This window comes from Lemur catta, chromosome 6, assembly GCF_020740605.2.
Source record: "Lemur catta isolate mLemCat1 chromosome 6, mLemCat1.pri, whole genome shotgun sequence".
NCBI lineage: Eukaryota > Metazoa > Chordata > Mammalia > Primates > Lemuridae > Lemur > Lemur catta.
Window position 1 is genome coordinate 60,806,603 of NC_059133.1, and position 26,541 is coordinate 60,833,143.

A 26,541-nucleotide genomic window follows, 5' to 3' on the forward strand; every position below is an offset into this window, starting at 1 on the left:
AGGAGAAACCGGGCAGCCGACAGGAAAAGGTGCAAGCTGGGAGCTACCGAGCCCAGGCTAAGCCGAGCGCGCAGGGCGGCGCGGAGCAGCGCTTCAGCCCCAGCGAGCGGTAAGCGGGACAATGGCGTGGGCGGGGGCCCGGAAGGGCAGTCAGGATCTTGCTGCAATTGTCCAGAAGAGAAACTATGAGGTTACGGAGTCAGTGACCTTCGAAAAAGTCTATAAAGACATTTCTGATGTAAAACAAAAGATCTGACGACCAGCCGGGGACGAGTTGACAATGAATGGCACAGGTTCCACATCGCAGACCCCAGCAAAAATCACACGTCACTAACCGCCAAGTGGAGGTCTTTAATCATTATCAAATCTAATTTTTTGATGCGGGATGAAGACAGGGGAATAGCCCGGAGGCTCGATGAGTCACGTGGGAAACCTCTCGCCTTAGCATTTAAAAAATGCCCACCAAAAGGAAAGGAAGAGGTGGGCTTACAAGGTGCTGACACTTCAACCTTCCGGCAGGACGTATTTCATTCAGGTGGGCAACTTCGCCAGGTGAACACGCAATCCACCGCCAAGCAACACACGGACGCTCTTCTCAACATCAGATTACCATAAAAATCGGAGAGCACACGCCACGCACACCCTCTCAAGTCCAGTTCCCCAGAAGTCTCTTTCATTGTCCTCCACGACCGGGCCGGTAAGGCCACCAAAACAGCTAGGACACAAACCTCCCCACGCTGCGCATGCGCACCATCCGCAGCGTGCGCGGAGGGCGGGGCGGGCAGGCTGTTTCCCAGAAGGCCCCTGCACTCGCAGCTGCCCTTCCTCCCGCTCACAGGCAGCGCGGCGTGACTCCGCCCACCACGTTTCTCGGCTCAAGCGGTGGTTTGCCAGCGCCCCCCTGCGGTCCAGTTGAGCGCTGCGGCTGTGCACGCAGGGCCCCAACGAGCGAGTAAGCCGTGTGGCAGGTCCCGCCGCTGCCATCGTCACCTTAGCGCGCCGACATGTGGCGGCGCGGCTGAGCGGAGCGGAGAGAGGAAGGGGGGAGGAGGGAGACGCACGGGGAGGGGAGGGAGGAAGCTAGACAACGGGGGAAGGGGGAGCAGCGGTGGCGCAAGCCGCGCGGAGCAGCGCAACCGGGTCCGCTCCCTTTATCGCCGCCTCCCGACCGGGTCAGCGGAGCCGGTGCCCCAGCGCCCCCGGAACACCTCAAAGCGGACGAAGGAGTCCATGTTGGGGAACTTGGCGGCAGAGTGACGGGGACCTAGGGATCTGCCGTAGGGCCGCCGCCGCCGCTGGACCAAGCGCCTCGACCTCGGCCTGAGGTAAACACGGCCCGATCCCGGGGCTGGGAGCGTGGGATCGGCTTGGGCAGCCGAGGGGCGAGGTGGGGGTTAGAGGCCCGCGCCGGGCGGAGGAGCGGGCCTGGGGCGACCGCAGGGCCGACAAAGTTTCGGAATCTCGCGCGGCCCAGGCGGCGTCCTGCGCTCGGAGGAAAGTTGGAGCTGCCACTCGAGGCGGGGGAGGCTGCAGCCGGGAGGGCCCCCTTCTTTCTCGCTCCCTCGAGAGGGAGCCCCCGCTCTGGCCGCCGCCGCCTCACTGTCGGGACTCCGTCCCATTTCCTCCTTGTGGCCTACGCGCCTCCCGCCGCCTTGGCTGGCGAAGCCCGTGCCCGCCCGGTGCGAGGTCCCACGGCGGGGAGAAGGGGTCCGCGCCAGAACCGTCCCAGGCGCCCTGGCCCCCCCCCAGTGGAAACGTGTCCTGCTGGGCTTCCGGGCCCTCTTGACCCCCGTGTCTGCTTTACTTGGGAGACTTTGCTTTTGTCGCTAGCATCCAAGCTCGCTTGTGAAACCAAACTTTACTGCGCTGTGACCTCTCGAGTGCGCAAATAGGGAAGAGCTGGCGCTTCTAAACATCAGCTTCTTACTCCATGCTCTGAACTTCAAACTACTCTCCCACCCTTATATTTTTAAAACTCGCTTTCTGGGCTGACAACTAAAGGTCCAGGAGATTTAAACTTAGCCCAATCAGTAGCCCCTCCTCAGACCAGAATTTTGGAGCATTGAAGAGATTTCTTATAGATGGCTGGCGGTCTTGCCACCTACACGTATTTTGAAAAATTGTTTGAAAAGTAGACGCCTGATATAGAGTACTTGATTCAAATATTAGCAGATTCAAATGTTGAATTTTGAAATCCCTCTAAGTATGTTTCTCTGCTGTGTTACATAGTGTCTACAGGCTGAGTGTTTTTCAATCATTTTGGATGACATTTTAACTCACATCCTCATACTACCAGTGAACTGAGATATTTAAGCAAAACTGATGAAAAAGTTTTTAACATAATGCTTTGGCTAGTGGTATTGGTCAGTAACATGCTGATCTTACATTTTCCCCGATTTGGGAATTTCCCCCAAATTTTGGGGAAAGCATATTAATAAATGCATTATTTTCTTGTTTTGAAAAGAAAAATTCATGCAGATGACTATCTCAGCAGCAGAATATTGAAAGCAGTAAGTTCTTTTTTATTTTTTTCAGACAGAGTTTCACTCTGTTGCCCAGGCTAGAGTGCCGTGGCATCAGCCTAGCTCACAGCAACCTCAAACTCCTGGGCTCAAGCAATCCTCCTGCCTCAGCCTCCCAGGTAGCTGGGACTACAGGCATGCGCCACCATGCCCGGCTAATTTTTTCTATATATTTTTAGTTGTCTGGCTGTTTTCTTTCTGTTTTCGGTAGAGACAGGGTCTCGCTCTTGCACAGGCTGGTCTCTAACTCCTGACCTTGAGTGATCCTCTGGCTTCGGCCTCCCAGAGTGCTAGGATTACAGGCATGAGCCACGGCACCTGGCCTGAAGGGAACAAGTTCTTAAATAACTTGGTTTTGTATTTTATTGGTAATTGTATTAAAATCCTGGTATGTAATCAAAACTCTTTCCAGGTAGTTGCTTTCTCTCTCCTGCTTCTTTGGCAGTTGGCTTAATCATCTCACTATTTGGCTATTGGTTAAAAGCTGCAGGAGGAAGTTTGTGGGCCTTTGTTTTTGTTGTGGTTTTTACTGATTGGGCAGGTAAATGAAATTTTGAAACAGTCTTTGGATTTCTTTTGTTTTATACCATCCTATCAAAGATAATCTGAATTTATTTATATTGTATTTATGCAGTAACAATCATTCCATTTCACATTCAGATAGTGACTTTTGCCTGAGAATATGAGTACATTTTAACATTTCAGTAGGGTAAAACTGGAGTTTTAGCTTACTGCGAGTATACTTACGCTGTAAAGACATTCTTCACTATGTTCAGGGGGAAGAAAACCATAGAAGAAAATGTAAAAATATTCCTAAATGTGCTGCCTGAAAGCATGTGTGGTGGAGAAAATGTTAAGGAGAATTTTTTGTTGTTGTTAATATCTACATGTGGTTAATATCTACATGTGGTAATGGGGCCACTGGGTTAAGATGGAAACTTTTCAGGGGTTATTTAGCTTACCCATCATCTTTTGGGCACTAATTAGGGCTTAGGCAATTTTCTCGAAATCTGTGCTGTTAATCAGCAGAGATAGGGTGAATCAGTGCAGTTATATGATGCTGTTGATTCATCATCAATAGCATCTCTTAATAATAACAAAGTACAGTATTATACTACCCACCAGCATAATACTGAACTTTCTAGGTACATCAGAGAGACAGTTGTAAAACCTTAATTAAAGAAGGTGGCAGGCATAAAAGTAATAAAAAGAAAGTCAGCCGTAGAATAATTTTCATTTTAACTTCCCTTTAGCAAGCTCTCCCAGCATCTGCTCTTGTCTTTTAATGGTGTCGATTGGATCTTGACTTACCTTGCCCAGTGAAGTAAAGAAATTTAAAACACAAATACTTAATTATATCCTCCGTCTCCAAGAATAAATTAACAGCCTTGGACCTTGCTTATATCTAAACAGTAATAACTGTTAGTAGCACGGAGTAGAGCCCAGAGTTAAAATATCCAGTATCATTCTGTTGCTATTTCCAAAACTCATCTTTGCATTGTATTTTTTTTAAGTTGTGGCTTTATAAATTCCTAGTACTTAGGCACATAAAAATTCAATATAAAATGTAAAAACATCATCATCATCTCTCGTTTATAAAATAACTTCCTAAAAAATCACTATGACCTTTGCCTGATCTACATATATAGTCTTTAACACTCAATAACCAGAGTGATCCTGATAAAATGTCAGATCATGTCACTTCTCTTCCCAAATGGCTTCCCTTGTCAGTCATAGTAAAATCTGTCCTTACTATGAACTAAAAAGGTTCTGAGTGATAGGAATCTCCTCTTTGACTTCACCTCCCTACCCTTTGTCCAGCCTCATGACTATTCTGTATAAAGTAGCAGCCCCTCCTCCTACATTTCCTATCTCTTTTTACCCAGCATTTTTCTCCATAGCACTTATCACTTTTTGACATACTGTATAATTTAGTGTCTTAAGTTTATTGTATTTTTACTTTAATGCAACTTCTGTGAGATCAGAGCTTGTCAGTTTTGGTCACTGTTTTGTCCTTTAAACACCTGAACAATTCCTGACATGTAGTGGGTACTTAATAAATATTTAATGGATTAACATGCTTTTGGCTATAAATGTTAAAAATAGTAATTGTTGTTTGAAACTTTAGATTGCGCAAGTCTCAGTTTGTTGCATAAACTACCTGGACTATGTTCAGTTCAGGGGTCTACGTTTTTAAAGGAGAGTATGATGGTAATGTGACCTTGAAACTGTTTTTTGTCATAATATGGAAGGAACTAAGAATGCTTTAAGAGTAGCATAATTGTATTATTGTTTAAAATGTCGTTTGGAAGCCTTATTAGATTTATTTTTGGTAGTTCAGAAGGCAGAAATAGGATTGTGTTGGTAGGTATTGAAAGAGGAGAGGCAGCAAGAGTGCATCTGGGAGGATAACTTAGGAGGCTTTTGCAGTAGTCTGGAAGAGATGGATAACTTGAATTAGGATGGGAATTGTGGAGATGGGCTAAATGCATGGAATTGGAGATCAGACATTAGTTGATAGATTGAAGGTGAGGGAGAAGGAAATTTCAAAAATGACTCTTGGCTTACACAGCTAGGTTGATGGTGGTGCCATGTAAGGACCAAAGTTCTTTTTGATTTTGTCACATGGGACTTGAAGTATTAATACCTTTGGAGCTTTCAGGTAGAAATTTCTGTAGGCAATGAAATATATGGGTCTGAAATTCGGAGGAGGGGTTATCGACTGGGACTAGAAAATTGGAGTCACCTATATTGGTTATTGAAACTATAGGTAAGGGTGAAGTTGCTTAGGGGCGGGAATATAAATTGGGATTGGGGTGGGGGAGAGAGCCTTCAGTGGAACCACAGTAGCCTTTAACATTAAGAAAAAAAAGTTTGCTGGAAGAATGTAAGCTTCCAAAGAGTATAAGAAATAGTAGGTGAGTGGGGTTACAGAAACCAAAGGAAAAAGAGTGCTCCTAGGGGATAGTATTAGGGTTAACCGTTGATGAGAACTTAATAAGGTAAGAACTAAAAAATTTTTTATTGGCTATAACCTCATGGAGCTCATTGGTCTTCTGAGCAAGCAGGACAGTAAGCTGCTCATTTTCAAACTGCTACTCATGTAATTGCTTAACTAGATCTACAAGTACTGAGATCAAAGTGTAAGAAATTATCCTTCAACATTACGGAAGGAGCTAATGTTTATCAAGTATTAACTATGTGTCAGCCACTCTGTTGTAGACATTTTACATACATTTCATTTTATCTTTTCAGTAACCTTGCAGTGTTGGATGTATTAATCCATTTTATAGAAATGAGTCTGTGGCTCTAGAGAAGTTAAATGACTTGTTAAGTGTCAGAGCACTTGCTAAGTATTATAGATAAGTTGTAGATAAGTTCATTTGACTCTTTGGCGTTTAGTTGTTATATCACTTGGCCTCTCAACCTCTAGATCAGTACTATTCAGTAGGTATTTCTGTGATGATGGAAATGTTCTGTATCTGCACTGTCTAACACAGTAGCTAATAGCAACATGTGGCCATTGAGCACTTAAAATTGTGGCCAGTGCAACTGAGGAGCTGAATAGTGGTTACTGTATTGGCTATGCAGATATCAATCAAAGGTGGCTGAAAATCTCTGAAATAATGAAGCAGAATCTTATAAATAGAAGAGGTGAAAATACATATTGTTTTTCATTTGAAAGGAACACTGCATTGCTTATCTGCTAGTTTAGGTGCTGTAAATGAATTTTGTAGGTAACATTTTAAAAAAACAATCTCAAACTTTCAGAAAAGTTCCAAGTACATAACCCATCAAAAAATCAGGAAATTAACCTTGCTATATTACTACCTTCTAATCTCAGACCCTCTTCAAGTTTTGCCAGTTTGCAGAGTAATTTCCTTTGTAACAAAAGAATTCAATTCAGAATTCTGTGTTGCATTTAATTGTAATGTCTTTTTAGACTCCTTCAGCCTAGAAGGTCTTACATTGACTTTTGTGACCTTGATACTTTTTAAAGATTATAGGTTTTGTTTTAAAATGTTTCTCAATTTGGGTTTGCCTGGTATGTCTTTATGATTAGATTCAGATTGTACATTTAGCTTGACATTCATTCAACTCATTCCTTTGCATTTCTGTTCTGTCATTGAGCTCTTGTGTTAGATACTGTATTTTTTAGTTCTTAAATTTCCATTTCTTTTTATAGTTACTATTTCTCTGCTGAGAACTTCAGTCTTTTTGTTTATTTCAGAAGTGTTTATTTTTTCTCCATGGAGCATAGTTATAGTAGCTGTTTTAAAGTCCTTGATAATTCCAGTATATGGGTTATCTTGGGATTGGCAGTTATTGTCTTTTCCCTTGAGAACTGGCTGCATTTCCTGATGCTTTCTTTGTATGTCCACTAGTTTTGGACTATCCTGGACAGTGTTATGTTGTGTAGACTCTGGGTCCTGCAGTAATCCTCTGGAGAATGTTGTTTTGTTTTGTTTTTGTTTTAGCAAACAGCCCATTAGGTTCAAACTATAAATCTCATCTTGCCTTTTGGGAATGATAGTCCAGCCTTAGTTCAGTTTTCAAAGCCTTTGCTGTACAGCTCTAGGTCTATCCTATGCTAGCTGAATGCTTGTGTGGCTCAGCTAGGACTTGTACCGGCTCACATAGAGAATACAGGAATCCCCTTCATCAGACTCTCTCCTTTCCAGAATTTTCCCCTTATCCTTCTGCCTGCAGGGTCTGCCTTTCCTGGTTCCTTTGGCTGGAAAAACCCAGAAAAATGAGGCTTCTCTCAGACTTAGAGACACCTATGCCACTGCCACCGCAGAGCCACCCTTAGGACAAAGCTGTTAATACAAGAGATGGAGTTAGCTGCTTTTACCACTGGACTTAGGTAAATGTTACTTAAATAGTTACTTAAATACCATAAGAAAGTGGTGTTCAGATGAGTTGTTGGATGACTTATGACCCTTATAGAAAGAAATCCTTATGTCAGTGTTAGGTAGTTTATAGTGTCATGGTTAAGAGCCCTGTAGAGCCAGATTACCTGGATTTCAGTCCCAGCTCCTCTACTTGCTAGGTGTGTTTCCAATATAAAATGAGGGTAATGACAATGTCACTGTAAAATGAAGTTAATCTCTCCGGATCATAGTGATTATAGTGGTTAACATATATATCTCATATATGTATATATAGAGAGAGCACACACATTTAGAACCATGCCTACAAATAATATGTGCTGTGGTTGTTATACATATAAATAATTTATTTGAAGCCGTTTTTGGGGCACTCATTTGAAGGCATGCTGCTGTATCCTGGTAATATAGTGACGAATAGGGCAGATAACAGCTTAACACAGGGGTGGGGAACCTGTGGCCTTCTAGGTCCTTAAGTACAGTCTTTTGACTGAATCCAGATTTTACAGAACAAATCCTTATATTTTCATTAATACATTTTTGTCTTTTATATTTTATTTTTAAAATGAACGTATTTAAACTACCAAAGAATAAAGTATGTTTCAATAAAATAATCCTCCAAGATTGACTGGCACAATTAGAACATTAGTAAGTTAAATTGACAGCTGCTACACTCATGATTTAGTTCTGACTTCCCCTGCCTGACTGGCACCACTACTGCACGAGGCTGGTTGGTGAGAGTTTATGGGGGTCGAGTACGCCAGTCTGTTATCAGCTTTTGACAGCAGTGCATTGTGTTTCTGTTTGAAGTGGAATTTGTGAATAGTTGTACAGCCCAAGAATATTTTTTAATTCTGTCTGCTTAACAACCCATCATGTCAAAGAAGACCAAGAGAAGGCTGAAGGAAGAAAATAGATTTTTTTTAATGAGGATTGGGAATTTTAGTATTATCTTGTTTGTGCTAAAGATAAGATGATTTGCTTGCTTTGTGATACTGCAATATCAACATTAAAGAAATGCAATGTTCACCAGCATTATAATACTCATAAGGACCACAAATATTTTAAATTAGAGGGAGAGGTGCGAAAGGTTGTACTGCAGAAATTAAAAGATGAAAAGCAAAAGCAGTTGTTTCAGCAGCAGTAAGACCTAGAAGTAATGCCACTGAAACAAATTATAAAGTAGCTTATATACTCAGGAAAAAAAGGAAGCCATTCAGTGATGCAGAAATTGTGAAAGAATGCACTGTTGAAGCTGTAGGATGCTTAGATCCCAATAACGTTTCAAAGTACAAACAGCTGCCTCTTTCAAGGAGAACCATGACTGATCGGCAGCATGAATTAGCCTTCAACTTAACAGACTTTTAAAGGAAACTACATATATATATATGTATATATATTTTAAATTCAGTAGCTTTGGATGAATCAACTGATACTACTGACTACTGCGCAGGTTTTATACTTCATTTGGGTCATAACAGAAGATTCTGTTTTCTACAAAGAGTTACTCGCTTTGGGCACTCTTGCAAACAGAACATGGGAAATAGATATCTTCAACAACTTTCAAGATAAATGTCGTGAAGTTGGACTTAATTTGGTAAATTTAGTGAGTAAGAGTGTATGTACAGATCGCGTACCTTCCATGACAGGAAAACATGAAGGGTTTATTGCACAGATAAAACAAAGTATTAACAGATCCAGATGCTCTCATTTCTTTTCATTGTATCTTGCATCAGCAAAATCTCTGCTGAAGCTACTATTTTAAGTGACACTTTGCAACAAGTTATAAGTGTTGTTAACTATATTCAAAACTATATGCAAATGCAACAGGGCATTGTCAGTTTTGTAACATGCTAAAGTTGAAGGATGAAGGTATTCAATATGGATTTGTCTTATCATTCTAAAGTTTGTTGGCTATCGCAGGGACTGATGTTAGCCAAATTTTCTCTCTGCAAGAACAGATAGTTAAATTTTATGGAGAACAGAATCAGTGATATGAATTATTGAAACAAGATTTCTATAGGAATGCAGCATTTCTGTGTGATACCATGTCAAATCAAAATGACTTCAATATTTCTTTTTTGTTGTTGTTGTTGAGACAGAGTCTTACTCTGTTGCCCAGGCTAGAGTGAGTGCCGTGGCATCAGCCTAGCTCACAGCAACCTCAAACTCCTGGGCTCAAGCAATCCTACTGCCTTAGCCTCCCAGGTAGCTGGGACTACAGGCATGCGCCACCATGCCCGGCTAATTTTTTCTATATACATTTTTAGTTGTCCAGATAATTTCTTTCTATTTTTAGTAGAGACGGGGTCTCGCTCAGGCCGGTCTCAAACTCCTGACCTTGAGTGATCCTCCCGCCTCAGCTTCCCAAAGTGCTAGGCTTACAGGTGTGAGCCACCGTGCCCAGCCACTTGAATATTTCTATACAAGGTAAAACTAAGTCTATGTATGATGTGTGGCAAAAAGGGCAAGCTTTTTGAAAAAAACTACCGTTTTTCAAAACACTTCTTCAAAAAGAAATTTTGAATGAACGTTTTTCCCAGTTAGCAAAGGTCATTGATGAGCAGGATGATATTTGCGAATCATTTGAAGAATATGCAATTAATAGGTTATAGACCTGTTAATTGGAGAATGCAATGAAAATTTGAGAATCATGACATCACATTCAAATTAGCATTTCAGTTTCACCCAGTTGATATCACCAGAACACCTAAGGAACTACAGATGGAATTGGTTGAGCTCTCAGTAGATGACATTTTAAAGTCATTGTTTGATACTAAGAAAGATCTAATTGAAATATGGAAAAATGCAGTAGAATACCCATGCCTTCAGCAACATGCCTGAAAAATGCTTTCTTGCTTTTCAACCACATGTTGCTGCAAATCTATATTCTCCTACCTAACCCAAATCAAGATGGCCTTAAGGTCACAAGTGGTTGATACCCATTTGGATAGAGAATCGACTGAAACTGGGGACCTCCATGCTGCAACCAAATATTCAAATGCTTTCCGAGAAAAAGCAGACATAGCAAAGTCATTAAAAGCTTAGTTAACTGTAAAATAAACAAATAGTTTTCATTTTTTTGGAATTATTAAGTACATAGTAGATTTTTCAAAATAATGTGCATTTGTAAGTGTCTCTAATTGAAATTTCTTGAATGCGGCCTTATTTGATTACAGCTAAATTAACGCAACCTTCCAACATGAAAAGGTTCCCCACCCTTGGCTTAATAGTTTTGCAGTCATTTGAATCATTAGGAGTGTTGCCATTTCTTGTTTGAATGCTTTTAATTTTCAGTGACTTGAAGTAATATTGTGTTATTTCCTGGCAAATTGCTAATGGATTCCAATTCTGCTACTTACTACTGGTTTTGTGACCTTGAACAAGTTAATTTCATTGTATGTAGAAAGGGGATATTCCCTTCACAAGGTACTATAAGATTTAAGTGAGATAATTTATGACTTGTTAGAAAGTACTAGCTTAAAATAGTTATGGAAAGCTTACCCAAAAGTCCAACTTATGGTCACTTGTAGATTTGTATAGTATGATTGCATTTAGGAAAAAAATCCCAATGTCTAATGCTAATGTTGAAGAGTACTTTTTTCCCTAAATTCACATAGTATGTAATATATATCTGGATTAGAGTGGTAGTATTTCATAGGAGTAGGATTGTGAAATGCTTCTTTAAATTCTGTGTAAAATATTCAGTTGTAGACACATTGATATATACATGTAACAATAAAATCATATTTGTCTCTGGGGTAACTACCTAGGAGGATGAGTTTGTGTTTAAGAAATTCAGATAATAGGCATAGCTAAAGAGTAGATGTCCTATTTACTATGCAAAATAATTGCTTTTTTTTCAATCTTAGTTTTGTATCAGCAATTTGTATTAATTTGTAAGGGCTTAGTGTGAAGAAAGTGATCATTTCTCAAGGAACCAAAGAGTAACATATAGGATTTGTGCAGAAGAGACTAATTTTTGGAATTGAAACTATAAGGCTTAAAATATCTTGTTAAAACAGAGTAAAATTTCAGAAGCAATGTTTTGAACGTTGTCCCTTTTTTCCTATTGTTGTAGATGAAATCCATTCTCACTCTTCTTTAACAAGCATTTGTATGTGGTCATTTATATTATTGTTATTATTTATTTTTTGAACAGGCTCTTGTTCGGTTACTCAGGCTGGAGTGCAGTGGTGTGTGATCACAGCTTACTACAGCCTCAAACTTCTGGGCTCAAGCGATCTTCCTGCCTCAGCCTCCAAAGTAGCTGGGACTACAGGTGTACCCTGCCATGCCTGGCTAATTTTTAAATTTTTTGTAGAAACTGGGTCTTGCTATGTTGCCCAGCCTGGTCTTGAACTCCTGGCCTCAAGGGATCTTCCCACCTGGGCCTCTCAAGATTCTGGGATTATAGGCATGAGCCACAACACCTGGCCTATATGTGGTCATTTATTTTCACTAGTTCTCTTCCTTTAATTCTTAGGATTTTGCTATGAATTGAATGTTTTTGTCCCTTCCAAAATTCATGTTGAAACTTAATGCCCAAATCAACAGTATTAAGAAGTGGTACCTTTAGGAGGTTACTAAGCACGAGGATTCTGCCCTCATCAATGGAATTAGTGGTTCATATGAGGCCTGGAGGGAACTAGCTGGGCCCTTTTTGCCCTACATCCATCCCTTCTGCCATGTGAAGATGCAACAACAAAGTGGCCTCTTAGAAGCAGGGACTCACCCTCACCAGACACTGAACCCTCTGGTGCCTTGATTTTAGACTTCCCAGGCTCAAGAACTGTGAGAAATTTCTATTATTTGTAAATTACCTAGTCGAAGGTATTTTTTTATAGCAGCACAACTGAACTAAGATTTGTTTATTTGCAAGTGTTTTCTGTACCCTACATAACTTCCCGTCTCCCTTATTTGGGAGGTGGGTAGATGGACAGGGATTGCCTTTTTGACACAGAACTCTTTCTAAGGAACAGCAAGGGTTAAAGTAAAAACAGAGTTTTCCTGTTTTGACTGAAAGAAAAGGGTAAAGATTTACCGGTTCTTCCTCCACTTCCATAGTCATTCTTTGCTATTCTGCTTGCCAGATGTGAGCGTACAGTGCTATTGATCCTAAGTGGTCTTTTAGTCTTCTTGGGAGTTAGGTTGTGAAATGAGTCTATAACGTCTCACTGTTCTTTTACTTTTTGTCTCTAATAGGCATAAGGCTTAATCTTCTACATATAAATTGTACTTTTCACATGTATAACTCTTCCCTTCAGGGGACCTGTAACAAGCATTGAGGAATTGCTGATCGATAAAAACAAATGTAAGAGCTTTAAGTTTGACTTTATTACTTAAATTAGTTAATGTCATTGTACGTTAGTAAAGGGGATGAGAATCTCAAGGATGTATGAAGATTACATAATCAACTCTTCCTATCCTCTCCTCCATACCTTAAGCAGGGGTGGAGTTATTGGAGAAGAATTGAATAAATATAATGACATTGGAGGACATATAACATACTACTGTTTATGATGGCGTCTCACTTTGAGAGATGGTGGAATCCTGTCATATATTATGATTTATTAAATTCTTTTCATGGTAAACTATCCAGGCATATAGAAGGCACTGATTTTTCTTTTTATAAAGTGCTATACTGTAGATATGTTCTTCCCATATGGACAACTGTCACATAAGAGCGTAACCTAACCTGGGAGTCAACTGTAGTAGATCTCTTCCCCCAGACAATGAAAAAGTGGCCAACACCATACCATCTCTAGAATCTTGGAACTGATCTATTTCTACAACTCTGTGTTAGAATTTAGTGGAGTTAAATAGTGCCTATGGCTTTTAATGTCTGTATGTCCACAGGTTATGGATGTGTGTTGTTTCTTAGACTTTTTAGTGTTATAGAAATACAGAAAGGAGAGAGAGAAAATTCAAACACCTTCTGTCAAGCTTATTTGTGGCAATATAATTTGGGTGTCCTTTATGTATTGGCAATAGTTAGAACCATTGGAAAGACTGAGACTATGAAGTTGACAGTGAAAAAGTACCTTTGTAGAAAATGTTAACAACTTACATTTTAGTCTGTAATTGCTCTCGTGTTAGTCTTTACTTTTTAAAAAAAATTTAAATTTTATTATTTATATGCAGTAAACTTGACTTTTTTTGGGTGTGTAGGTCTGTGAATTTTAATACATATATAGATTTGTATCATCACCACCACAGTCAGGATTCAGAATGGTTCCATCACCCCCCTGAAATCCCTTGTACTATCTTTGTAGTCATACCTTTCCCTTACCCAGGTAACAAATTTTTTATCACTGTAGTTCTGACCTTTCAAAAGTGTCATATAAATGCAAATGTTTAGTATGTTACCTTTTGAGACTGGCTTCTTTCACTAAGTATAATGGCTTTAAGATTCATCCAAGTTGTTGAATGAAATAGTACCATTGTTTTTATTTTGATGAAGAGCAGTATATAAATTTGTTCTTTTCTTGTACTACCTTGGATTTTGGTATCAGGGTGATGCTAGACTCATAAAATGGTTTGGAGAGTGCTCATTTTCCATTTTCTGGAACAGATTGTGTTGATTTGGTGTTAGTTCTTCTTTAAAGATTTAGTAGAATTCACCAGGGAAATTATCTGGGCCTGAAGGTTTCCTTTTTGGAAGGCTTTTAACTGCAGATTCAATTTCTTTAGGTAGTTATAGAGCTATTCAGGTTATCTACTTCATCATTCTTGCTAGAGGTTTAAATTTTATTGATCTTTTCAAAGAATGAGCTTTTGGTTTCATTGATTTTTATCTATTTTTCAGTTTTTGATTTTATTTCTGCTATTTTCTTCCTTCTGCCGGCTTTTGATATATTTTCTCTTTTTCTTGTTTCTTAAATTGGGCGTTTACATTAATGATTTGAGGCCTGTCTTTTCTGATATAAGAAGTTTAATATTATAAGGCATCTCACATATTTGAACTAGTGACATGGTTGGATTTAGGTCTACATTTTATTTTCTGTTTGTTCCCTTTGGTTTTGTTCCTCTGTAACTTTAGGTTATTTGAAGATTTTTATTCCATTTTAATTTATTGTACTATCTAATTTTTTTTAGTAATAGCTCTAGGAATTATTATACATACTTATATTTCACAGTCTTTTTAGAATCAATATTTTATCATGTGAAGTGAAATGTGGAAACCTTACAACCATGTAAATCCCTTTACTCTTCCCCCTTTATGTTGTTACTGTCTTGTGTTAAATCTACATATACAGTAGGCGTACCTTTTTTAATTGTGCTTTACAGATACTGTGTATTTTACAAATTGAAGGTTTGTGGGAACCTTGTGTTGAGCTAGTCTGTTGGTGCCATTTTTCCAACAGCATGTGCTCACTTCGTGTCTCTGTATCATATATCGGTAGTTCTCAAAGTATTTCAAATTTTTTCATTATTATTATATCTGTTATGATGATCTGTGATTAGTGATCTTTGATGTTACTACTGTAATTGTTTTGGGGCTCTACAAAGTGTGCCTATATAATATTGCGAGCTTAATCAGTAAATGTTGCTCGTCTTCTGACTGCTCCACCAACCTGCCATTCCCCCATCTCTCCCCTCTTCCCCAGGCCTCCCAATCCCCTGAGATACAATACTGAAGTTAGGCCAATTAATAACCCTACAATGGCCTCTAAGTGTTCAAGTGAAAGGAAGAGTTGCAGTCTCTGACTTTAAATCAAAAGCTAGAATTGATTAAGCTTAGTGAGGAAGGCATGCCAAAAGCTGAGATGGGCTGAAAACTAGGCCTCGTGTGCCAAACAGTCAAGTTGTGAATGCAAAGAAAGTTCTTGAAGGCAATTAAAAGTGCTACTACAGTGAACACGTGAATGATAAAAAAGTGAGACAGCTTTATTGCTAATAGGAAGAAAGTTCGAGTGCTCTAGATAGAAGGTCGAACCAACCACAACATTCCCTTAAGTCAAAGCCTAATCTAGAGAAAGGCTCTAAGTTTCTTCAGTTCTGCAAAGGCTCAGAGGGGGGAGGAAGCTGTAGAAGTTTGAGGGTAGCAGAGGTTGGTTTATGAGGTTTAAGAAAAGAAGTGGTCTCCATAACATGAAAGTACCAGGTGAAGCAGCAAGTGCTGATGGAGAAGCTGCAGCAGGTTATCTAGAAGACCTAGTTAAGATCATCGATGAAAGTGGCTACATTGAACAACAGATTTTCAATGTTGGCAAAACAGCCTTTTGTTGGAAGAAGATGCCATCTAGGACTTTTCATAGCTAGAAGGGAGACAGACGTCAATACCTGGCTTCAAAGGTCAGGCTGACTCTCTTGTTAGGAGCTAATAATGCAGCTGGTAACTTTAAGTTGAAAGCAATGCTCATTGACCATTCTGAAAATCCTGGGGCCCTTAAGAATTAAGCTAAATCTGCTCTGCCTGTGCTTTATATTATAAATGGGACAACAAAGCCTGGATGACAGCACATCTGTTTACAGTATGGTTTCCTGAATATTTTAAGCCCACCGTTGACACCTAGCTGCTCAGATGAAAAGATTCCTTTCAAAATATTACTACTCATTGACAAAGCACCTGGTCACCCAAGAGCTCTTCTGGAAAAGTACAAGGAGATTAATGTTTTTGTGCCTACAAACACAACATTGATTTTATAGCCCATGGATCAAGGAATTATTTTGAATTACAAGTCCTATTCTTTGAGAAATGCTTTTGTAATGCTATAGCTGCTATAGATAGTGATTCTTCTGATGGATCTGGCCAAAGTAAATTGAAAACCTTCTGTAAAGGATTTATCATTCCTAGATGCCATTAAGAATATTCATGATTCATGAGAGAAGTAGAATTAGAGTAGAACCTGAAGATGTGATTGAATTTCTGCAATCTCATGATAAAACTTGAATGGATGAGGAGTTGCTTTATATGGACGAGGAAGGAACATGATTTCTTGAGATGGAAACTACTTGGTAAATATGCTGTGAACATTATTGAAATGACATAAAAGGATTTAGAATATTTCAAGAACTTAGTTGATAAAGCAGTGGGAAAGTATGAGAGTATTGACTCCAATTTCAAAAGAAGTTTTACTGTGAATAAAATGCTATCAAACAGCATCGCCTGCTACAGAGAAATCTTTCATGAAAGGAAGAGTCCATCAATGTGGCAAACTTCACTGTTGTCTTATTTTAAGAAATTGATACAGCTACCCCAACTTTCAGCAACCACCACCCTCATCAGTTAGAAGCCAGCAACATCAAAGCAAGACCCTCCACCAGCAAAAATATTATGACTAGCGGAAAGGTCAGATGATTATTAGCAATTTGTAGCATTAAAGTATTTTTTAACTAAAGTTTGTACATTGGGTTTTTTTTTTTTTAGACATAATGCTGTTGCACACTTAATAGACTACAGTATAGTGTAAACATAACTTTTATGTGCACTGGGAAACCAAAAAATTTGTGTGACTCGCTTTATTGTGGTGTTAGCCGTATTCTGCTGGTCTGGAACCAAACCCACAATATCTTCAAGGTAAGCCTGTGTTGGAAATCCTTTCAGAAAATGTTATAAATGTTTGCTTTTAATTACCAAACATATTTTAAAGAATTCAAGATGAGAGCAGTTTATTATATTTGAGATATTTATCATTTCTGTTGATCTTCCATCATTTCTAGCATTCTGTTTCTTCTGATTGAAGAACTTTCTTTAGGAATTCTTTTAGAGCTAGCAAAGAATTCTTATCATTTTCATTCAAGTTAGAATGTTTTTTATTTCATTCATTCCTCAATGTTTTCATTAGTTAGAGAATTTTAGGTTTATAGTTCTTTTCCATTTGAGTACTTTCAGGATGTTGTTCTACTCCTTCTGGTTTGCATGATTTTTGATGAGAAATCACCAGTGATTTAATTCATTAAACCCTTGTCTGCCTCGTAAGTAATGCATTGTTTATTTGTGGATGTTTTCAAGGTTTTGTGGGGTTTGGTTTTTTTATTGTTTTTTTTTGTTTGTTTGTTTTGGTAATGTTCAGCAGTTTGACTATGACATGTGCAGGCATAGATCTCATTGGGCTTGTTCTATCTGAGATTTGTGAGCTTCTTGAATGTAGAAGTTTGTCTTTCACCAGATTTTGGGAAATTTCCAGCCATTTTTTCTTCGTCGTCCTTTTTTTTTAAACACTGTGATCATTTTTCTCTCCTTGGACTCTTGACATGAATGTTAGGGTTTTGGTATTGCTTCTCGGGTCTTTGAGGTTCTAATAATTTTTTTTCCAGGTCTTTTTTTTTTATTCCAGATTGGATAGTTTCTACTGATCTATCTTCAAGTTCACTGACTCTTTACTCTTTCGTTTCCATTGTGTTATTGATTCTATCCAGTGTATTTTTTTTTCCAGTTACTGCATTTTTCAGTTAAAATTTCTGTTTGGTAGTTCTTTATATCTTCTGTTTCTTTGCTGTGATTTTTTTAGCTTTCGGTTTGTTTCAAAAGTATTTGTTCATACTTGTTGGAGCATATTTATCTTGCTTTAAGATATTTATCCACTCATTAGATAATTCATTTACATAATTCACTCAGTGCTCTAACATCTGTGCCATCTTGTTATTGGTTTCTGCTAATTGTCTTTTCCCAGGAGAGTGAGCTTTTCCTCTTCTTTATACCAAATACTTTAAATACCTTTGGATTGTGCTCTGGACATTTTGAATGTTATGTTATGAAATTTTGTCTTGTATTTAAATGTTACGGAGAATCTTGATATTTTTGTTTTGATAGGCAATTGATCTAGTTGGAGTCAGGTCACAAGCTCCAACCAGCTTTCTGTAGATTGTAGTTTTAATCTCAGTTCCATCTTCAAAATTTTTATGGTACCATTTGTATTTTTTCAGTGAATACACTACGCAGTAGCCAGTCTGTGACCTGCATAAGGGTTTCTCTTATATTTTAGTTTCCATAGTCCGTTGTGCTGCTTATGGTTAAATCCATATATGTGCAGCTCCAGGAGCTAGGAGTTCATAAATAATTTACTGTTATTTTCTCAAGTTCATTACTCTCTGTTACATCTGTGCTGTTTTCTGCATCCCTGGGACCCTCTTTTCTGTCCTCTGGCCAGAAAGCTTGGTCTTCATTTATTCCACTTCCCACAAATGTGTATGGATCCAAGACAGGAAGACAGAGGAGAAAAATCAAGAGTTTGGTCCAGAGTTTCTTCATCAGTGATGATGGTTCCTCTCACAGTTTTAGGCTCCTGCTATTGCCACTGTTGCAGCTACTCCCCCAACAGGATTGCCTGGGAACTGGGACAGGAGAAATTAGAAACAGAAAAAAGGAGTGATTTCCCCCACTCTTTCTGAGCGTTAGGAGACCCCTTTCTCACTTCTTAGACTGAGTTATAGGGATTCTCTTAGAGCTCTCCTTGTTGTTACTAATGCCTACTTCTAGGTTTCAAGCTCCATTAAGCCCAGGCTCAGGGATTCTGAGTGGGAAGAGCTTAATGGTTTTATTTAAGACTGAGATTTGGGTGGAAGAGCCTGTATTAATAGTAATGGTTAACATTTGAATGCTTATTGCTAGACAGTATCATAAGCACAGGTTTGCATAACTCTAGTGCCCAAGTTGTTAATCATGGAAATGCATCACTTAGAATGCCCCCCTTTAAGTCAAATTTTGTTGGATGGAGGGTTGAATTTGGGGACTTGTTTGTCTTGGACATAGGATTGGATAGAAGATAAAGAGGAGTAGACTATCTGAGAGAAGTTCCTGGAGTTACTGTGGATTCTCTGAGGACCTTGGACCTTAGCCATGTGAATCAATGTAGTCTTTAGCATCTTCACGAAGTGTGCTTTGTCCTTGGCATAAGTATGCCCAACATAGCTACAGTTTTTACTTTTTCCCAGAATCCCTTTCATTCAACTCTGGCTCCCATTTATCGTATCACTACCCTTCAGAAGTAGGGTCTGTACTGGTAGGGTTGGTTTTGGGAATAGAGTGAGTAATAGAAGTTAAATTTCCTCATGGCTACTTATGTGTCCTGCTTCTTTCTTTGTATCCAAAGAATCTAGTTTTTTAGTTGTTACTTAGAAATATTAGTTGTTACTTAGAAAATATTTAGCTGTTACTTAGAAATGTTGATTTTCTTTTTTCGGTCTTTTGCCTTTGTCTTTCACTTTACTCTAGGGAAAACAAAGAAAATGGGCAAGCAAGAATTTTGTTACTGTTCCCTATTTCTCTGTTTTTTTCTAGCAATAATAATGATCATAATAACAGTCATTTTTATTGGATAGTAGTAAAGTTGCGATTTGAATATAGACGTGCCGGACTCTAAAGTTTGTAGTATTAAACAGGACGTAGATATCTTTAGGTGATGGGCTTACTTGAAGGGATGGTAAAAGCAAACAGGGAGAAAGACTTTTGAAGTGAACTGGAAAGGAGAAGAGTTACGTTTTGAGAAGAAACAGACTTTGGAAGGAAAAAAAGATGAAGAGAAGGACAGATGGGTAGCAATTTGAAACTGAACCAGACTAGCCTAAAAAAGATTAGTTTATATTGCTAGGGACCTCTGGTTCCTTCTCTGATTCCTTGAAGCATGAGGTGCTCTAGCAGCTGTTATAGTAGAACATACATTCTTAGCACCCCAGATATAACAATTTCTAAAATATCTGTACTGTCTAGTATAGTAGCCAGTAACACATTGGGCTACTTAAGTTTAAATTAATTAAAATTTCATTAAAATTAAACATTTAGTTTCTCACACTAGCCATATTTCAGGTGCTTGATAGACTGATTCCCTGTTGGGCAGCGCTGTGCTAGAGAATTGAAATGTCTTAATATACTACTGTTTTTGAGTGCACTGTAATGGCTCGCCTAGGATTCTGACTTCCGTGTGTTCCAGGGTATCTGTGGGAAAATGACTTTTGAGTTCCTAAAAACCGATTGGTATCAGTGGGTGTTTTTTTTTTTTCATTCCAAATTTCAAACTTTAATGGCTTCTTAAATAAAAAATGAAATATAAAAATTAGGTCATTCTCAAATTGTTATGTGAACGTATTTGGAATATTACTTTCAGTATCTTACAGAAACAATATATAATGAAATGGCAAGATTCATTATACAGTATATAATGAAGCTGGAAGATAGAAATGTGTTGAATTATTATGTTAGGGTTATAGACTAAAAAGATATTTTAGCTTGGAAAGGTAAAGCCTGGGAAGAAACACTAAAAATTGAATTTGTAAGTTATAATCATCTGAAAAGGAAACAGTTTACCAAAAATCTGGAATTAACATCTATTCTTTGAAATTTATTTGAAGTAAATTTAGAACTATTAAAAAATTCATTTTGGCTTATAGATAATTTATAGAACTTACTAGAAGAACTAATGAGTAGTATAGGTAGACTAGGACTTACGATTATAGAACCATAAAAACTTAATAACACAAAATTGGGAAATATCTAACTTTTCAGTTAACTACGAAGTGGATAGTCTTGCCCCCATCCACAGCTCACTTCTTAGGTCATTTATTGACCACAAATTACTGGCTAGGACCATTGCTTTGTGTGGTATTCTGGTGTTCCTGTTACTGGAAATTCAAAGCAAAGCTGGTATTCAAGAGCCTGGATTCTTAGATTAAAAACTGGAGTCCAGGCAGATAGATAAACATGAAGAAGTTGTAAGTTTGTAAGTTGTTGAACTAAAATTTGTGACTTTTATCTAGTAAAATGCTAAGACCCTATCAGTTTAAATGAATAAATTAGTAATATGACATAATCATTTTCAGGTATAAAGACAGTTAATATGGGGTATTTTCAGGACAAAGCATACAACAAATTTGGAACACTTAAACAATTTTTAAAGCAGATTCTAACATAAAGGCAGCATATAACTTGATTGAAGTCTCTTAATTTCTCAGTGATAAACTTGTTACATGTATACTTCGTTTTATGAGTCTTAAAATAGAGGACGATATTTATTGTAAAATATTAATGATAAATTATAATTTATATATAAATATAAGCTTTCCTCCTTATTCTGAAAGGAGGAAATGTGAAAATAGCTATCAGACTATTAGATTCGACAAATAAATTATTGAGCTACATAAAGGGATACTATATTACATCTCCTGAAAATTTCTTAGGTTCTTAAAATATTGTATTAATTTTAAAATTGATGTTTGATCACATTGAATTAACTCTGGCTTAAATATTTTTTATTCTCAGATATTTAGGATAATGGGGGAGATAGTATGGTATGAATTTTCCCAAATAAAAAAACTATGCTTGATTATGGATTATGCAGGAGCACAATATGACTCTAAAATCAACTACATTGGGAAGCTGTCTAGAGCAGTGCTTCTCAGGCTTTAATGTACATGTGAATTATGTATAGATCTTGATAAAATGCAGATTCTGATTCACTAGGTATAGGTAGTGCCTGAGATACCCTGCATTTGCAACAAGTTCCCAGGTGAATTTGTTGCCTTTCTGCTTGAATAGCAAGGAGAGTAACCTTTGACTACCTGATTAAAAAAATTTTTTTTTGATTACATAATAGATGTATGTATTTTGGGAGTACGTGTGACATTTTGATACATTCATATCATGTGTAATGATCAAATCAGTGTAATTGAGATATCTGTCACCTTAAACATGTAGATAATTGAACTGGGAACATTCAAATTATTTTCTTCTAGCTATTTTGAAATATACAGTAGATTATTGTTAACTGTAGTCACCCTGCTGATCTTATACTAGGTCTTATGTATTCTATCTAACTGTATTTTTGTACCCACGAGTCAACTTCTCTTCATTTTCCCCTCCCCGCATCCTTTCTAGCCCCTTATGGCTACTAGTCTACTCTCTGTCTTCATGAGACCTACTTTTTAATTTCCACATGTGAGTGAGAACATGTGATATTTCTCTTTCTGTGTCTGGCTTATTTCACTTAATATATCAATCTCCAGTTCTATCCATGTTGCTACATATGACAAGATTTCATTCCTTTTTGTGGACGAGTAATACTTCATTGTATATATATGCCACGTTTTCTATATCCATTGATGGACACTTAGGTTGATTCCATATGTTGGCTATTGTGAATAGTGCTGCAGTAAATATGGGAGTGCAAATGTCTTTTTGATACATTAATTTCCTTTTTTTGGGTATATATCCCCAATAGTGGAATAGCTGAATCATATTGTAGTTTTATTTTTAGTTTTTTGAGGAACCTTCATATTGGTTTCCATAGTGGTTGTACTAATTTACATAACTGAATTTTTTTATAGTGGTCTTTTGTCTAAGTACTTCTAGTTGCTCAGATCAAAATACTTTGGAATTATTCTGGATCCTTGCTCTCTAACAAATACTCCACATTCAACCTACCCACACATCCTGATGGCTATATTTTCAAAACACATCTGAAATCTGAGCACTTTCCATCACCTTTGCTAACGCTCTGGTAAAAGCCACCATCATTTTTCCCCTAAGATTATTATAGTAGTCTCCGTGCTGGCCTCTACTTTTTCCCTTGCCTCCTCTGCTCAAAGGAGAGAGGCCAGTGGCTCCATGTCACTCATAGAAGAAGCCAGTCTCACCTTAGCATAAAAGATGCTGCATGATCTTGTCTTCTATTACCTCTCCATCCTCATCTACTGTTTTTCTTCTTTTTCACGCTATTCTAACCACATCCATCTTTTTGTTGTTCCTTGAACATACCAGACATGCGCCTGTGTCTTAGGACTTTCATATTGGCTGTTCTTTCTGCAGAGAATGCTCAGCATGGGTGTATTGGCTATCCAAATAACTCCCTTGCTTCTTTGTGATTGCCAGTTCAAATGTCACTTTATCACAGAGGCTTTCCCTAACAGTAGCTTCCCCATTTTTTGACTCCTTTTTAGCCATACTGTTTTTAATTTTCCTCCACAGCACTTCCCAACATCTAATACTAGATATTTTAGTTACTATTTTGTTTATTTTGTCTTCCCACTAGCGTGTAAAGGCAGGGATTTCTGTCTGTTTGTTCAGTACTGTACTTAGAGAATTGCCTAATAGTATACCTGTAGACTCAATAAATCTTTGAGTTTAAAAAAATCCCAGAAGAGGTCATTGGGCCTTTGCTTGAATACCTTCTTTATTTTATTTTATTTTATTTATTTTTTTTTGAGACAGAGTCTCACTGTGTTGCCTGGGCTAGAGTGCTGTGGCGTCAGCCTGGCTCACAGCAACCTCAAACTCCTGGGCTCAAGCAATCCTCCTGCCTCAGCCTCCCCAGTAGCTAGGACTACAGGCATGAGCCACCATGCCCAGCTAATTTTTTCTATATATTTTTAGTTGTCCAGCTAATTTCTATTTGTTTTTTTTTTTAGTAGAGACGGGGTCTCACTCTTGCTCAGGCAGGTCTTGAACTCCTGAGCTCAAATGATCCTCCCGCCTCGGCCTCCCAGAGTGCTAGGATTACAGGCATGAGCCACCGTGCCCAGCCTGAATACCTTCTTTGATAGGTTATTCTACCTCTCTTTAGAACACTTCATTCCATTAGAAGATGACTACTGTTGTTCTTAAACTTTCTGTTCTTCCAGGCTAATCATGCTTATTACTTTATCATTTTGCATATGATAGAGTTTCCAGGCTTATCACCTTTTTGTCCTTAAATACCAGAACTAAAACAAATGTTGCAAATGTAGTCTAAGAGTGGGAAGTTTTCCTCATTCTACCTTTATTAAGGCAGATTGATTGAGTTAAGACAATTTTTAATGGCTCTAATGCTGTTTTGAGCTTTTAATTCGCTACAACCTTAAAATCATTCTTACATGTTTCTAAGTTTCTTATCTTCTGCTTTTGGAGTTGATTTTTTGAACTAAAGTGTGGGACTTTGCATTTCTCCCTGTTTAACCAAATAGGGAATTTTCCCAAATGAAATTTCCCAGACAATTCATACCTTTAATGTAGAACTATCATGTGTCAATTATTTTAGAAATAAATGGAAAAATTCCTGTACATATGGAAGTATCACAACTTATGAAATTGGGGACTTCTTGAGCCTAGATATTCTAAAATGTATTTGGACATTTCATTGTAATCGTGTGTCTTGCATTAGTTCCAGAAGGAATATTGAGTTAATTTAAAAAAAATGATTTTATCTCTTAATTTTCTTCCTTTTGACTACCAAATTGACTTTCTTTCCCACATTTCTCATTTTGGCCTCTTATAATTAATATTTTCCCAGTCCTTTAGGACAGAAATTCATTGAGTGTTTCCCTGTATTTTCTCACCAAACCCTGTATTTTCTCACCAAATTCTTCAGTTCTTTCTTTTCTAATCACTTCATAGCCACTTACTCTAGCTATTCAAATCTCTCTGCTTCTAATCTCTCCCCAGTGTAATAATTCTATACTTTGCTGGCATATCTACCTTTTAAAAAATTTCATTTACATCATCTTTTTTTTACATCTTATCACTCTTATTCAGAAAGATTTGTAAGATTGAATCTGAGCTTATTTCTTTTATTATACTTACTGTGTGATCTTTCAGATGTCCTTGACTTACATGCCTACCCTTCCTCAGTACACACACACACTTTCCCTCAATAGCTGGCTCACTCTTCTTAGTCTTGTCAGATTGGCCTAGCTAAATGCTATTTTATTTCTCCGTACTATTGTGCTCCTTGAATGCCTTCCAAGTTCCTGAACACACATAATTCTCCAAAAATTCCATTCCAAATTGATCTCTTTTCCTTAAGCTTCAGTTGTGTTTGTCTGTGTCACAAAACTTACCATTTAGTCTTGGTTGCTTAATAGTAATATAACGCTTTTCTTTTCCATAAGACTGTACTTTTTAATGGCAGGGAATATGAAAGAGTACTGGATTATGCACAGATTGTCTTGTACTGTGTTCTTTTATGCATAAAATAATTTCTTACTGGTCAAAATTGTTTTATTAAAAAATTGATATTGGGAAGAGGCAAACATAAAAATTGTCTATTATAATTCATCCTACAGGAAACCCTTTTCCAAGGAGAAATGAAGAAGAAAACTGTATATACCCTAAACATGGCAGATAAGGAGTATGAAGATATGGAAGGTAACTTTTCATTTTTATAAAATTTGTGTGTTGAAAGAACAACTTAGTGTTTCCAAACTGTTCATTTGTATACATTTAAAAATACACAAGGAGTTTTTAGTTTTTACTTATTTTTGTTGTTCTTAAATTTTGAAATAAGAATTTAAGAAGTATACACATTTTTCTTTTCCTCCTCTCATATCTTTTTTTTTTTTTAATTTAAATTTTAATTTTTTTAAGACTGACTCTCACTTTGTTGCCCTGGCTAGAATGCAGTGATGTATTCATAGCTTACTGCAACCTCACACTCCTGGGCTCAGGTGATTGTCCTGCCTCAGCCTCCAGAGTAGCTGGGACTACAGGGAGTAGCTGGGATTACAGGCCCCTGCCACCATGCCCAGCTAATTTTTTCTATTTTTAGTAGAGACAGGGTCTTGAACTCCTGACCTCAAATGAATTTTCTACCTCAGCCTTCCAGAGTGCTAGGATTGTAGGCGTTAGCCACTGTGCCCAGCCCCATGTCTTGTTTGTAGTTGATCAAAGTTTTTGGTTTGTTGAACTGTTTGCTTTTATTTTTCTTCTTAAAGTTTTTTTCTCTATTGTTTCTGTTTTTGTTACCTTTTTAAAAAAAGTTAGCTTTGATATTTTTCTCTGCTTATAAAGTTAATTTAATCTTCACTGTCAGCACAAGAATAATTTTAGAACACTTTAACGCTAATCATCCTACTCTCAGTTTATAGGTTATAGTTATCTGTTGTTTGGGTTCTTTTATTTCAGATACCACAAATTAGATGATATTTTATGCAAACAATGTTTGCTTGGGTTTCTTTCCTCTCTATTTCTTTTCTTCTTTCTGAAAAAATAAGAAGTTTCTTTAATAAAGGTCTATTGGTGGTAAACTAAGTTTTCATGTCTATTTTATCTTATTCAAAATTATTCAAAGGTAGTTTTACTGGGTATATAATTCTGGATGGATTTTTATTCTCTTAGTAATTTAAAGATACTATTTAACTATTTTCTCTTTTTTTTTGTTGCTGTCAAGAAATCTCAGTCTAATTGTTATTCCCTTGCACATCTTTTTCTATTTTCTGCT

The 26,541-nt window shown here is 37.7% G+C and overlaps 1 protein-coding gene across 1 annotated transcript in view; it reads left to right on the forward strand.

Moving 5' to 3' along the window:
- The first annotated feature begins 1,033 nt into the window (after nt 1-1,033).
- SCAF11 (SR-related CTD associated factor 11) overlaps nt 1,034-26,541 on the forward strand; it is a 68,025-nt gene continuing 42,517 nt past the window's right edge. Inside the window, exons 1-2 of the mRNA XM_045553969.1 lie at nt 1,034-1,325; nt 25,388-25,469. Of these exons, the coding sequence (XP_045409925.1) occupies nt 25,409-25,469 (61 nt within the window). The 5' untranslated portion in view covers nt 1,034-1,325; nt 25,388-25,408. The remainder of the gene's footprint in view (nt 1,326-25,387; nt 25,470-26,541) is intronic.